Source organism: Vicia villosa, linkage group LG6, assembly GCF_029867415.1.
Source record: "Vicia villosa cultivar HV-30 ecotype Madison, WI linkage group LG6, Vvil1.0, whole genome shotgun sequence".
In the NCBI taxonomy this organism is placed as follows: domain Eukaryota; kingdom Viridiplantae; phylum Streptophyta; class Magnoliopsida; order Fabales; family Fabaceae; genus Vicia; species Vicia villosa.
The window spans coordinates 50,083,202-50,097,967 of NC_081185.1; the positions used below are offsets into that span (position 1 = coordinate 50,083,202).

Below are 14,766 nucleotides of genomic sequence, written 5' to 3' on the forward strand. Positions count from 1 at the left end.
AAGGAAATTGAATTCTCTACAAATTTGTCTCTCCCATGCCAAGTCTAAAAATGCTTCATTTGGGAGATATGGATCCAAACATTATAGGTCATTTTCAAAAGTCAACCAAAAGTCATCTTTTTCAAAAGAGCACACAAGGAGCATGGAAAATTATTTTGACATGGGACCAAAAACATTGGTTAGAGGACTCTTCAAGGTTTCTAAAAAGTCCTAGAACTCTTCCACATATTTAAATTTGAGAGAGATATGCCTTGTCAAAGTTGGACAATTTTAAAGGAAAAAATGTGAAATAAAAAGCTTCAAAATGGATTTTCTTGCAAAGAGGCCCAACTTTTTATGGCCCAATCTTGTTTCCCAAGTTATCAAAGACATCCCATCCAACTCCCACGAATTATTGAGTTTTATTTGATTTTATATGAAATTTTATTCATTTAAAAGATGATTAAAATTAAGAAAATCAAGGAAAAATCAAATATTTGATTAGAGATACTATATGGATCAAATTCAATCATCATTAAAGTGATTTTATCAATATAATTTCGTGCAAAACAATATTGGTGGTGAAAGATTGAAATTTGACACTTTTAGAAACATTTACAAATCAAATTCCAATCAAGTTTCCAATCATTGATGCACAAAGATTTGATCAAGTTTAGGTACCCTAATATGATCTATTATATATACCTAACATGCTCAACTGCAAGAGGAGGTTTTTTTTTTTAGGATTGGCGGCCAGAAAGTACAAGAGAGAACTCAAAAATTTCAAGGAAAAAAGAGGATTCGGATTCAACTTTGCAGCCTTTCCTAAGGGGATTTGAAGGTTCCAATACTTTCTTGGGACGATACTGAAGGCATCCCAAGCATCATCGGGCCTTGAGGAACCTAGAATCGCACCGGTTGCACTCACGGATTGCATTTTTTTTCAAAGTCGATTTCGTTCATTCAACCATTATAAACATATTTTGATCACATATTTATATTATTAATGATGTTTGCAATGTATTTGAATGATTTAATTTGAGTTTAAGCGCCGGAGCCAAGATCCACCATTGTTAGGTTTGGAAGCTTCAAATTTGGGGTGTGTTGATATAGGTAAAATTGGCCCAAACCAGTGGCACCAATGCGTTCAGACGAAGATTTTGAGTCTAACCATTATCCTGTATAGAATTTATTTGGTGTTGTTGCGAGTTTTGTGTTTACAGGTATATTGGCTACGTGCGATTTTGTAGCAAAATAGGGGCTGATTCGTAGCTAGAATAGACTGGTTCCAGAAGATTAAAGAGATGACTGCGTGGTAGTCAGTTGTTGGCTCGTTTTGAATTTGAGGGGGTTGCGCGCGTTTCAGGATATGGAACCCATTATTTTGTTACATATCTTGTGTTCCGTTCCACTAACAGCAAATGAAGCTTGTCCCAGCGGAGAAGTAGGGTCTCCATGAGTTTCTCAAGGTCAAGGGCATGGGTTCGAACCCTGCTCCTTGCAAAATTTTTTGCCAACTATTTTGTTATGTTATCTACATAGATCTAGCGTGTGTGGCTCTATCACGCCTATGGTAAACCTTCGAATATGAGCCATTGATCTTCCCAGCAACCAGATCCAACGCGCCCAGGAAGTGTGCTTCACCATACACCCTCACGGGTGTACCACACTAGATTACAGCTAAGTGTTTTTAGTTTTTACTTTTAATTGTACAACTTATTTTCTTTATTTTGTTTATTTATCTATTACAAAATACTCTTTTAATTTTTCCTTTAAATAAAATTGGTTTTAAAAATTCCCTTTTTATATAGAACCTTAAAATAGAAATAGTTATTTATTTTAATTATTAATAACTTTATTTGATTTAAATGTTTTAATTTGTTTAAATTATTTAATTAATTATAATTATTTTTATTAAAATAAATATTAGGGTTAGGTAATTTAGCCGAAATTCTTTTTTTTTTCGATTTAATTAATTAGGTTGAAAACCGATAATTAATTAAATTGATTTTATTTATTCTATTAAACTTAGTCAATTTGTGCCCTAATCAGGGTTTACGAAGATCATGCCTACACTGAAATTTTCTTTTTTTTCTTTGTGCAGTTTTTCAGGGTTATCATCAGGGTTTGTCCGACTGCGTGCCCTATCAAATCAAAAGCTAAGTCTTGATTTTACACTTGTTTAAATATTTGTTGTTTTCCTTTTTTTATTTAAAATTAGGGTTTACCTTCAAATATAATGGACTCTTTTACACTCACGCATTTTGCCTATTTTTGTCCATTCTTCAGGGTTAACCTCAAGGCTACCTCCGACTACGAACCACGTCAGATCAAAGCTAAGTCTCGATTCAACTTCTTTTATTTTGCCTTTAATTTAATTTAATTACTCTTCCTTTTCATTTATTTTTTACCCTTTTGGGCAAATGAACTGTCCATACACTCACCCCCTTCGTGTTTATTTTTCCTTTTCCAATTTTCAGGGTTAGCCAACCGTCAAAGCTCAATAGTCGGTAACCCTAAAACCTTGGTTTACTTTTAATTATTACTCGTTTAGACCTATTGCACTATTGATCCGCTGGTTTCTTTTTCTCCTCCCCCATATTATTGTGTGCTTAGTAATCCTAGGGAGTGCAAGCCTGTTAATCAAATTAGAATCACCTAATTACAAGATAATATAATCGAATCTGATCACGTGATTGTTGCACCCACGCACCTTTTATGGTACCCCTCCTGTTGCCTGTTGACTGTTGCCTGTTGCCTGTTGCCTTGTGTTTTTTGCAGAATAGCCTTGTCCCTCGAATACGAGGATACCTCAGCAATGTTGCCCTCAGTTCATTCTCAAGGTTATAAGTCCCTAATGATGCTGCCTTCAGTTCGCCAAATATGACCTCGTCCCTCGAAGTTGCCTACGATGTGCTGAGGTATCCTCTGGTTGCCTAACGAAGAAGGCTATTCTGATCCTTCCCTTAGACTACCTGCCCCTCTATGGCATGGGACAGTCTTATGGCAAATGATAACTCGATGACCCGTTAACATCCAAACGAAAGACTTCCTGCCCTCTTATGGTATGGATAAACCCTTTCACCCTGAAAGGCTAAAGAACGTTTTTCATCTAACCAGGTAATTTGCCCTTAATTGCATGCTCTAGTTTAAAAATCTTTTTCTTACACTTTTTCATAAACCTTCAATAAGGCTACGCTCATTTACGAGCTAAAGTCCGTATTCTCTTCTTCTACATTTCTAAACCTTTGGTTTTCAAAAAGAGCAAAGCAATTAAGAGCCCATGGAAAATCATGGATGCAAAGGGTGCCTTACACCTTCCCTTTGCATAAATTACCCCCCGAACTTAGTTTTTATTTAAAAGGTTTTTCCTGTTCTTTTAGCCTTTTTGATAATTTGGATAAAATAAAAGTCGGTGGCGGCTCTTGCTATCCGCACATTTCTTTAAAGTCAGATCACCGTATAACAGATGGGATGGTAGTATCTTCCATCATCATACTCCAGAAGATAACCAGAAGGACCAGGAGCTGCAGCTAGACATTCTTTCTGAAGATTCAGAAAATCAGAATGAATCTCCCTACCAATAGTTCTCCAGAGCTTGCCAGCAGCAACATGATCCAGTTTGGCATCATGTGCAACCTTCAGAGCATCTAAACCTGTTCTGACCTTAAGTGTTAATAATTCAAAAAATGTATCAACAGAAGGTCTCGGAGGTGATGTTCTGGGAAGAGGGTTAGGTATTTGGATATGGAGAGAAGAGATTGGCTTATCTGGATAAGATAAGGCATATAATTGAGGAACTCTATCCAAAACAAATTCTGTTTCAGAAGAGGGTTGTTGAGAGGGAGGTTGAGAAGATTCAGCTTCATGATCTGAGTCTAAAACCACAACAACAGGGTCAGAAGTTGGTTTAGGTTTGCGGTATTTGTTCATGAGGCGGGTGAAAGAATCAGAATCAGAGGGTTCAGGAGATGAAGGTGTAAAAGGGCAGAGCACAACAGTGTCTACAAGGGTGTAGTTGAGGTGAGGAGGAGGTTGAGAAGTGGATATATTATCGTGAGGAGGAATGATGGTGTTAAGTGTAACACCCTTCTAAACCCCGCGGAAATTAATAAAATAATTCAGAGTAAAACATGAAAACAAGGGTGCCACAATTCAATTTAAAACAATTATCATAAATCGATTGTCATGCTTCACTTAGGGACAAAATCATCAATTTAACAAAATCATGTTTCTACACAACGGAACATTAATCAACAGATAAGCATAACATCATCTATGCAATATCTCACAAAATTAATCCGATAACAACAAAAATAGAGTATCATCATAAACTCTAAACTAGTGTTCCCCCAGTGTTACAATATCAGAGCATGACACCGACGCTATACTTAAACAAATTGGCCTATGAGCTATCCTCACCAAAGCCAAAGCCGCTACTCGCCAATCTGAAAATGTCAACAGTAAGGGTGAGTCTCATTCAAATTAACAAATGTTATTGAATCATAAATAATAACACATCATAGTTACATCATTCACCCAATTGTTTCATAAACAGACATTCAGACAAGTTTCATCATCACAAAACAATCCACCAACACATCATCAATATTTATAACACTGGAAAACATCCAATCATGTTATAAAAGTCATGCATATGAATGCAACTGACACTATGCATGTGGTACCAACATCATCAAATGGGAATAACCCATGACCGATCCAACATCATCAAGATACGGCCCTGCCAACACAGATTCCACACAATGGGAATCATGCCCTTCACTGATCCAACACATCATCATGGATACAGCATCAACAATGAATATGAATGAATGCAAACATATATGAAACATACTTATACCATCGTCTAGTCTATGAGTAACATCATCTAATACTCAAATCATCATCATCATCATCATCAAGTATGTTTATATACATTAGCATCATTCAAATACAATCAATCAATCATCATCATACAATTCTCAACAATCATCACCTAATAATGTTTTTCAAAACAACATCTTATATTGTCACATTTCATTATATATGTCAACAATACGTCATTCATCAAACTAAAAAAAATATTCACATCATACTCATATCCTCGCATAGGATGTCTCATAAGCTTCTTCATACAATTCAAACAAATCGTCATACGACTCATATTTTAAACACAACATACATCGTCATGTCTTGCCATATATATCCACAACACGTCATACATCAAAACAAGCAACTGATGATAAAATAAATTCAAGATGCTGCTCATTTCATTATTATAACACAAAGAACATTTCATAAGCCTCATCCTGCTCGAAACGGTACTTAAAACAGGCCAACGATTTAAAAGTTATGCATCTTTAAACTTTCCAAAATCACTAGCACCACGCGGCGCCACACAATGTTCGCGACGCGCTGCCAGGAAACGACGCCTTCGCGGCGCCAAGAAGGGACGCGGCGCGAACTGAGTAAAATAATTTTCCTTAAGCTTTCTGCCAAGCAGTTCGCGGTGCCAACACATGGACGCGGCGCGAACTGGCGATTTCACAGATTCTCAATCGCAAAATGACGGCATACGAACTTGAATCCCAAATTCCTCAACCTTGACCAAATCGATTCAAGTTGATCAAACACCACAAAACAGCCACACAACATATATCATACACACATATAACATATATTATGCATCATCAATCATCATACAACACCAAATTCATGGAGATTCATCAAAACAGATAATTATCAACAAACATCCCCAAAATCCCAACTCTATCATACGACTCAATTGACATGAAATAATATATCTATATCAGTCCTATTATCCATAACCCGATAATAGATGTTAATTGGAAGAGTCCCCCCTTACCTTAGCCAAGAATCTGGACTTTTCCCCTTCTTCTTCATCAAACCCGTAAGCCCTTTTCCCTCAAATTCAGCAAGAATCTCCCATCTTCAAACTCGCTTATATCCCTCATCGAGAACCTCCCTGACACGAATTAATATATCAAATCGAAGGAAATTTCGTGTAGAATCCGAATCTTCGAGAATTACCTGATTTGGAGTTACGAGCCGAGAGTTATGACCATTTTGTGAAGGCAGCACCATGAATACGAAAATGGCTTTTGTATATGAGTTCTTCTTCTCTCCCTCTTAGGTCTTTCTCCTCTCTTTCTCAATTTTCTCTTATTTTCTTGTTTTATCAAAACATAACATAATTTAGTAATGGGCTTCTTCACACTAACACCCCCACATTACTAACTCCACCAATGGCCCAACACTACATTTTATTATTTCTTCCCCACATAATTCCAATAAAATGCTAATTCAAATTAATTAATTTAAAACTTAATTAAATTAATTAAATAATAAATTTTGGGATGTTACAACTCTCCCCCACTAAAAGAGTTTTCGTCCTCGAAAACATCCTTCAATCAAAGAGTTCCGGATAGGAGTCTTTCATCTGGCTCTCCAGTTCCCAAGTAACATTTCCATCAGTCAATCCTCAAAATCCATCTGACATAACCAACAGGAAACACATCTCACACATTCAATCTCAGCTCTTACGTCGCATTTGACTACCCAAAGGTGTACTACTCGTTATACCTCTTAAAGGTTAATAACAATAGAACATTGAGGTACAACCCATTCAATACGCCCAATAACTGAATTATATAATTACGCAACCATGGTATGATCACATTGATCAACACTGCAGTAATGCATTCCATCTACCAAACATACCAACCTTAGACACACTCTTCCATATGAGCGATAAAATAATACTTACACTTTTTACCAACTGCTTCCTTCAAGAAACTCAATACTCATATTCCTTTACCATTGAATTCCAATTATCTGACTCCTCTTAAGTCACACCATCAATTATCCAACACTTTACATCCTACTTTCACTACACTACTCTGATTACTCATTACAGTCATCTATACCAATTAGATTTCTGAGTTATACCTAACTCTGGTCCTCTTTACTCATTCGTTCAAGAATCATTCTTTACCATCCATGGTACTAGTCCACCACTCATCAATACTTACTCGCACTCAAAAACAAATTCCTGATTTACTTCACCTATTAAACATTCCAACCATCGGAATGAGTGTACACAAGTAGTTATAATCACACTCATCAGCCTGGATATACCATTGCTTACATAATAGCTCAAACTGAATCTCACTCTTCTTTAAGAATTAAATCAACTTCGTCCTTCATAGAGTATAATTCCTCATTATATCTGGAATCCACAATATCACCTTAACAACGAAACAAAATTATTATAACATCATATAGTATCAACTCGTCATCTTAACTTTGCCAAATACATACCCGTTAACTACGTACAACCATAATAACATGTTCGTCATCTCGAAAATTATTCAAAAGAGTTCTAATTCTTCGATACGACATCATTACCTCCACTAGATTCTAAATCCAACATATAAATCAATACATATTCTCTATGTAGGCTTCCGACATATTAATTCCTCACTGTCCACGAATAGTACTTGCACACTACTCCACATCACACTTTCGCTGCGCGACTCTGATTACCCGTCTTAAGTCATCATCCAATATATTGCACTCTTTCGTATTCACTTCTTCATAAGTTCACACAACATGGTGAGTGATTATTCTCACGGCTTAGTATTCATCACATCTTAAACCATTAAGGTAACAAAACAAGCTCATCTCATTTATATGATTTCCGTCTACTATCAACAAGAGATTAAGGGTGATCAAGTCCTCAATTTGTCAATAGGTAGCCGACAACCATATTTAAGCATAAACTGTCGTTACTACATAATAGTGTCCTTTCCGAGTTTGCACTCAAACTCATTAACATTGTCATAGTCCAATAATTCACTTTGAGTCTTTATAACTTGCACACTTCCTTCTCATTGGATCTTGTCGGTGAGACACCAACGTCCAAACATTTTACGCAATCCGCTTCATAGTCACTTAGCATCACACACTTGTTAAGTACTTCCGAACTTCATAATCACTAATATACTCGTACATTACTATTCATCTCGTTCCAATCAAATCTTCATTTTAGAAAAAGACCGCGACAACATTCATAACTCGTGGTTTCATTCTAAATCTGATGACATCTTTCGCGTTCAAGTATCATTCCACTCGAAATCTCAACAAAGTCTTCCTCACATCAACAGGTGTTAGAAATTCTCTACAATTCTTCTTTTATACCTATCGTTACTTTGGCATCACAATTACGACTTCAACTGTTCCCAAAGTTTATTCCACCCTTCCTACTAATTCACTCTCCACTAAAATCCATCAGCACTCAAATCATCTTTATTATCGAACATCTCATCAGCCTATTCATCAACAACATGTTCCACTCAATTGTGTTTCAAACAATCGCGGTAGTAGGTATTCCTATTCAACAAGTTCCACGCTTCCTTAACCGAATTCAAAATATCTCGTCATAGTATCACCTCTAATGTATTTATAACTCTCTCATAAGGTAGAACATAATCTCTCTTCTTCGTAGGTTCAAACGGCACGTTGATCCGACACTCGGAACTCAAGATATGAATTTTCCAATTGTTGTCCGAAAATGCAACACTGACGCCATGCATCGACACTTTAAATGATATTTCCAAAACTCCTCAAAGGGTACACTTAATTCCTAAAACTGCTTCTCAACAAACCTTTTAACTATTCCTTCAATCTGTTCAACTCTGAGACTGACATCCCCTGCAGTATTAACGAACAAGTCTAGTTCTAAGGACAAGTGTAACTGTAACTCCACCTCTTTTCAATATCATCCTATCACAATTAAATATGTTACAGCTGCTGCAACTATTTTTATAACAAAGTTCATATCGATAGCTTTCCGTCGCTTCAAATGGAACTCAAATCGGATGTCCAGAACTCCAGTTATAAATTTTTGAAGTTCTGCAGCTATTCAGCAATTTTTCTGCGTTTTGCTTACGAAAATCTCACTCCAAAACTCATTCTCTTCAACTCGATCACATTCCAAACAGCCCCTTATCATATCTCTTTGCTTCCAAACATTCTTACAACTTGAGCAACACATTCCATCACCGAAGTTTGTTTTCTGAAACGTCACGACAGCAATCCTCTCTGCAAACTTGCAACTGAACCTCTTCCGAGACGCAAAGCTACTCAACTGACAACTTCGCAATACACCAGCAGAGCTGATACATTGCAATTTTCTAATTTTCCTCTTCTACAAATAATCATCAATTACATCTATTCATTCTCCTTCAAGATGCTCCAACTTAATTACCAGCCAAGTCTTAATTCCAAGTCACCCTCGATTCGGAAAACAACAACTCCAACAATGCTTGCACTGTTGCCAACAACAGCCGACTGAATCAATCATCTTACAACTGAAATATAACTGGGAAGCGAAGCTTCTCCCCCACTTGTTTCAAACCAACTTCCACAAAAAACAACCAAGTACCGACAGTGATTCACTCACATGTCGCGTACCAAGGGATAATATGCCGACAGTATTTGACTGTCGTGCAACTCAACTGACTCGACAATTGGCCGGACGGACCGACCTGCTCTGATACCACTATTGTAACACCCTTCTAAACCCCGCGGAAATTAATAAAATAATTCCGAGTAAAACATGAAAACAAGGGTGCCACAATTCAATTTAAAACAATTATCATAAATCGATTGTCATGCTTCACTTAGGGACAAAATCATCAATTTAACAAAATCATGTTTCTACACAACGGAACATTAATCAACAGATAAGCATAACATCATCTATGCAATATCTCACAAAATTAATCCGATAACAACAAAAATAGAGTATCATCATAAACTCTAAACTAGCGTTCCCCCAGTGTTACAATATCAGAGCATGACACCGACGCTATACTTAAACAAATTGGCCTATGAGCTATCCTCACCAAAGCCAAAGCCGCTACTCGCCAATCTGAAAATGTCAACAGTAAGGGTGAGTCTCATTCAAATTAACAAATGTTATTGAATCATAAATAGTAACACATCATAGTTACATCATTCACCCAATTGTTTCATAAACAGACATTTAGACAAGTTTCATCATCACAAAACAATCCACCAACACATCATCAATATTTATAACACTGGAATACATCCAATCATGTTATAAAAGTCATGCATATGAATGCAACTGACACTATGCATGTGGTACCAACATCATCAAATGGGAATAACCCATGACCGATCCAACATCATCAAGATACGGCGCTGCCAGCACAGATTCCACACAATGGGAATCATGCCCTTCACTGATCCAACACATCATCATGGATACAACATCAACAATGAATATGAATGAATGCAAACATATATGAAACATACTTATACCATCGTCTAGTCTATGAGTAACATCATCTAATACTCAAATCATCATCATCATCATCATCATCATCATCAAGTATGTTTATATACATTAGCATGATTCAAATACAATCAATCAATCATCATCATACAATTCTCAACAATCATCACCTAATAATGTTTTTCAAAACAACATCTTATATTGTCACATTTCATTATATATGTCAACAATACGTCATTCATCAAACTAAAAAAAATATTCACATCATACTCATATCCTCGCATAGGATGTCTCATAAGCTTCTTCATTCAATTCAAACAAATCGTCATACGACTCATATTTTAAACACAACATACATCGTCATGTCTTGTCATATATATCCACAACACGTCATACATCAAAACAAGCAAATGATGATAAAATAAATTCAAGATGCTGCTCATTTCATTATTATAACACAAAGAATATTTCATAAGCCTCATCCTGCTCGAAACGGTACTTAAAACAGGCCAACGATTTAAAAGTTATGCATCTTTAAACTTTCCAAAATCACTAGCAGCACGCGGCGTCACACAATGTTCGTGACGCGCTGCCAGGAAACGACGCCTTCGTGGCGCCAACAAGGGACGCGGCGCGAACTGAGTAAAATAATTTTCCTTAAGCTTTCTGCCAAGCAGTTCGCGGCGCCAACACATGGACGCGGCGCGAACTGGCGATTTCACAGATTCTCAATCGCAAAATGACGGCATACGAACTTGAATCCCAAATTCCTCAACCTTGACCAAATCGATTCAAGTTGATCAAACACCACAAAACAGCCACACAACATATATCATACACACATATAACATATATTATGCATCATCAAACATCATACAACACCAAATTCATGGAGATTCATCAAAACAGATAATTATCAACAAACATCCCCAAAATCCCAACTCTATCATACGACTCAATTGACATGAAATAATATATCGTTATCAGTCCTAATATCCATAACCCGATAATAGATGTTAATCGGAAGAGTCCCCCCTTACCTTAGCCAAGAATCTGGACTTTTCCCCTTCTTCTTCATCAAACCCGTAAGCCCTTTTCCCTCAAATTCAGCAAGAATCTCCCATCTTCAAACTCGCTTATAGCCCTCATCGAGAACCTCCCTGACACGAATTAATATATCAAATCGAAGGAAATTTCGTGTAGAATCCGAATCTTCGAGAATTACCTGATTTGGAGTTACGAGCCGAGAGTTATGACCCATTTTGTGAAGGCTGCACCATGAATACGAAAATGGCTTTTGTATATGAGTTCTTCTTCTCTCCCTCTTAGGTCTTTCTCCTCTCTTTCTCAATTTTCTCTTATTTTCTTGTTTTATCAAAACATAACATAATTTAGTAATGGGCTTCTTCACACTAACACCCCCACATCACTAACTCCACCAATGGCCCAACACTACATTTTATTATTTCTTCCCCACATAATTCCAATAAAATGCTAATTCAAATTAATTAATTTAAAACTTAATTAAATTAATTAAATAATAAATTTTGGGATGTTACATTAAGGGATGTGGCTTCGAAGATAGGTTCAGAAACTGGGGGTACAAAATCAAGAATAGGCGTAGTGCCTTTAGACTTGGGTGAAGGGGGAGGGGTGAGAACTTTGGTGGTTGGAGGTGGTTTAGCTGGGGCTTTTTCTGGTTGAATTTCTGGGTTAGATTCTGTTGATACATTCTTTGAATTTAAAACAGAAGTAGAATCAGGTTCAGAAATGACAATACCTGGACCTCGTTGCTTCTTCTTAGCAGGTCCTTCTCCAACTGTCTTCCTCTTCTTCTCCTTCTGTATCACCATCTTCTGCTTTCCTTTTAACTTTTCCTTCTCCTTTTCCACTTCCTTCTGCTTTTCTTTTTCAACTTCATTCTTTTCCAACTTCTTTTCTTCTTCTTTCTTTTCTTCCTCTTTCTTCTTTTTCTTCCTATTCTCTTCTTCTTTCTAATCATCCTTCTTATGCTTCTTCTTTTCTGCTTCTCCTTCTTCCTTCGTTCCTCCTTCTGTACATCAACCTTCTTATCATTCCTTTTCTCTTCACTTATTGTTGGAATATCTAACCTTCTTTTGGTTCTCCTTTCTTGCTCTGGCACAATTTCTGGAACTCCATCCTTGGTAGTGTGAGCTTTCTGCTTGCTTGTCCAAATAGGCTCACAATCAAAACCAGCTTCTCTGTGCATAGTAATGTAGCAAATAATAACTTCTAGTTGTTCATTCCTGAAGAACAACTCAAAATCAGCCAAAACAGGACCTCTTATGGTCCTAACTTCTGGGTTTGCTTGAGGAGTAGAATCAATAGACCTAATTATACCCATTTTCTTTAGAGTAAGAGCATTCAAATTACTTCCAATAATGGTGTAAGGATTGTTGACTATGCCAGCGTTCTCCAGATTTTCAACAATCTTGGTTTGAACCAGAAGATTTGTTAGGTTTCTTCCAAAAGGAATAACATTCCTCTTCTTGTTTGGATACTGCTGCCTGATCTCATCTCTTGAATCATTCACAGCTTGCCACAACTGATTGAAGATGATGAAGGGAAGATCCACCTTGATTTGTTTACCAATAAAATACATAATGTGTTGTTGGTCCTTGTTGACGAAGTTTGAAGAACTTGTTGATTTTCTGTGGTAGAAGCAACCCAGAAGAATCTTAGTCCATACCTTGTAGATGTTTTTCAGATCCTTAACTTATTTTGACTTCTGTCCATTCTGAAAGATCTCAGCATACACAACGTCCCAATCAGTTCTAGGAGTTGCTTCAGTAACACCTTCAACATTCATCAACCCAAATAACTTCCTTATGAGGGGTTCAGTGATTGAGAAGAATTCACCATGAACTATGGAGAGAATTGCTTTAGGCATAACATTTGCATGCACCCAGAATTCCTTCACTAGGTCTGGATAGACTGGACCACACAGATCATAGAACAAAGGTCCCCAACCTTGAAAAACCATATTTTCTGTGAGATGAACATCATGTTTTTCCAGATTATCAAAGTCTACCATTAACTCGCAGATAACTTCCAACTTATCCAAAGGAATCGAACAGGTTATCTGGGGAACAAGTTGTTGCTCTTGATCTTGTTCTTGTAGATGTTGTTGCTGAGAAGACGAACCAACATTCTGATTTGAAGGGGAAGCCATTGAAGCACTTCTGAGATTTCTGGGTTTCTTTTTAGGGTTTGAGAAGAGAGAGAACAAATGACAGAAACGCATAAAATAGGAGGATGATGAATGAGTGAAAAGAGTAAAAAGGGTTATGAGAGATGTTTAAATAGACACGGATTTGAAATAAAATGCAATTAAATTCTGAGAATGAACAGTTACAGAATGCAGAGAATCAAATGCATTTAATGTTGAGTGACGTTAGGAGAAAACATGATATTTTAAATGATTTGCACAGTTACCTAGGGCGGCGTCTCATCAACTGCACGCATGCTTGTCCCTTCAGAATGAACACGTGTTCATCATCTGGAATAGCTGGTGACAACTGTTTTGCTTTAAAAGAAATTCTGAATCAAATTAGACATATGAAACGTTAGCAATAACAGAATCAGAATATCTAATTGATAAACAAGTTCAGAATATCTGATAAGAAAATAAATAAGCATTTCAAATCTAATCCATATATCAAAACTTCTCATCCTTTCACTCTGGGCATAAATCCATACTAATATTCTTCAGAATGAACTTAAACCTATCTTCAACAAGAGGTTTTGTGAAGATATTAGCCCACTGATGTTCTGTATCCACAAAGTTTAAAGAGAGAACACCCTTCTGAACATAGTCCCTAATGAAGTGATGTTTGATCTCAATATGTTTAGCTTTGGAATGTAATATTGGATTCTTAGATAAACAAATAGCAGAAGTATTATCACAGAAGATAGGAATGTTACTCTCATATATCTGATAATCTTCTAGCTGACTCTTCATCTAGAGCATCTGTGTACTACATCCAACAGCAGCAACATATTTTGCTTCTGTTGTAGAGAGGTCAATTGTGGCTTACTTCTTGCTGTACCAAGAGATCAGATGACTTCCTAGAAACTGACAGCTTCCAGAAGTACTTTTCCTTTCAACTCTTTCTCCAGCGTAATCAGCATCATAGTATCCTACTAAGTTGTATTCTTCAGATCTTCTGTAGACTAAACCAACATTAGTAGTACCTTTTAGATACCTCAAAATTCTCTTAACAGCAGTTAAGTGAGATTCTCTAGGATCTGATTGAAATCTAGCACACAGGCATACACTGAATAGAATATCAGGTCTAGAAGCAGTAAGATATAGAAGAGATCCAATCATACCTCTGTAGAGCTTCTGATCTACCTTCTTACTTACCTCATCCTTACCTAATACACACGTTGGATGCATAGGAGTCTTTGCTTCTTTG

At 36.7% G+C, this 14,766-nt stretch overlaps 1 protein-coding gene across 1 annotated transcript; it reads right to left on the minus strand.

Moving 5' to 3' along the window:
* Positions 1 to 13,064: 13,064 nt before the first annotated feature.
* LOC131613644 (uncharacterized) lies at positions 13,065 to 13,520 on the minus strand. Its single transcript, XM_058885294.1, has one exon. The coding sequence runs from the start codon at positions 13,518 to 13,520 to the stop codon at positions 13,065 to 13,067; it is 456 nt and encodes a 151-aa protein (XP_058741277.1).
* Between the last annotated feature and the right edge of the window lie 1,246 nt (positions 13,521 to 14,766).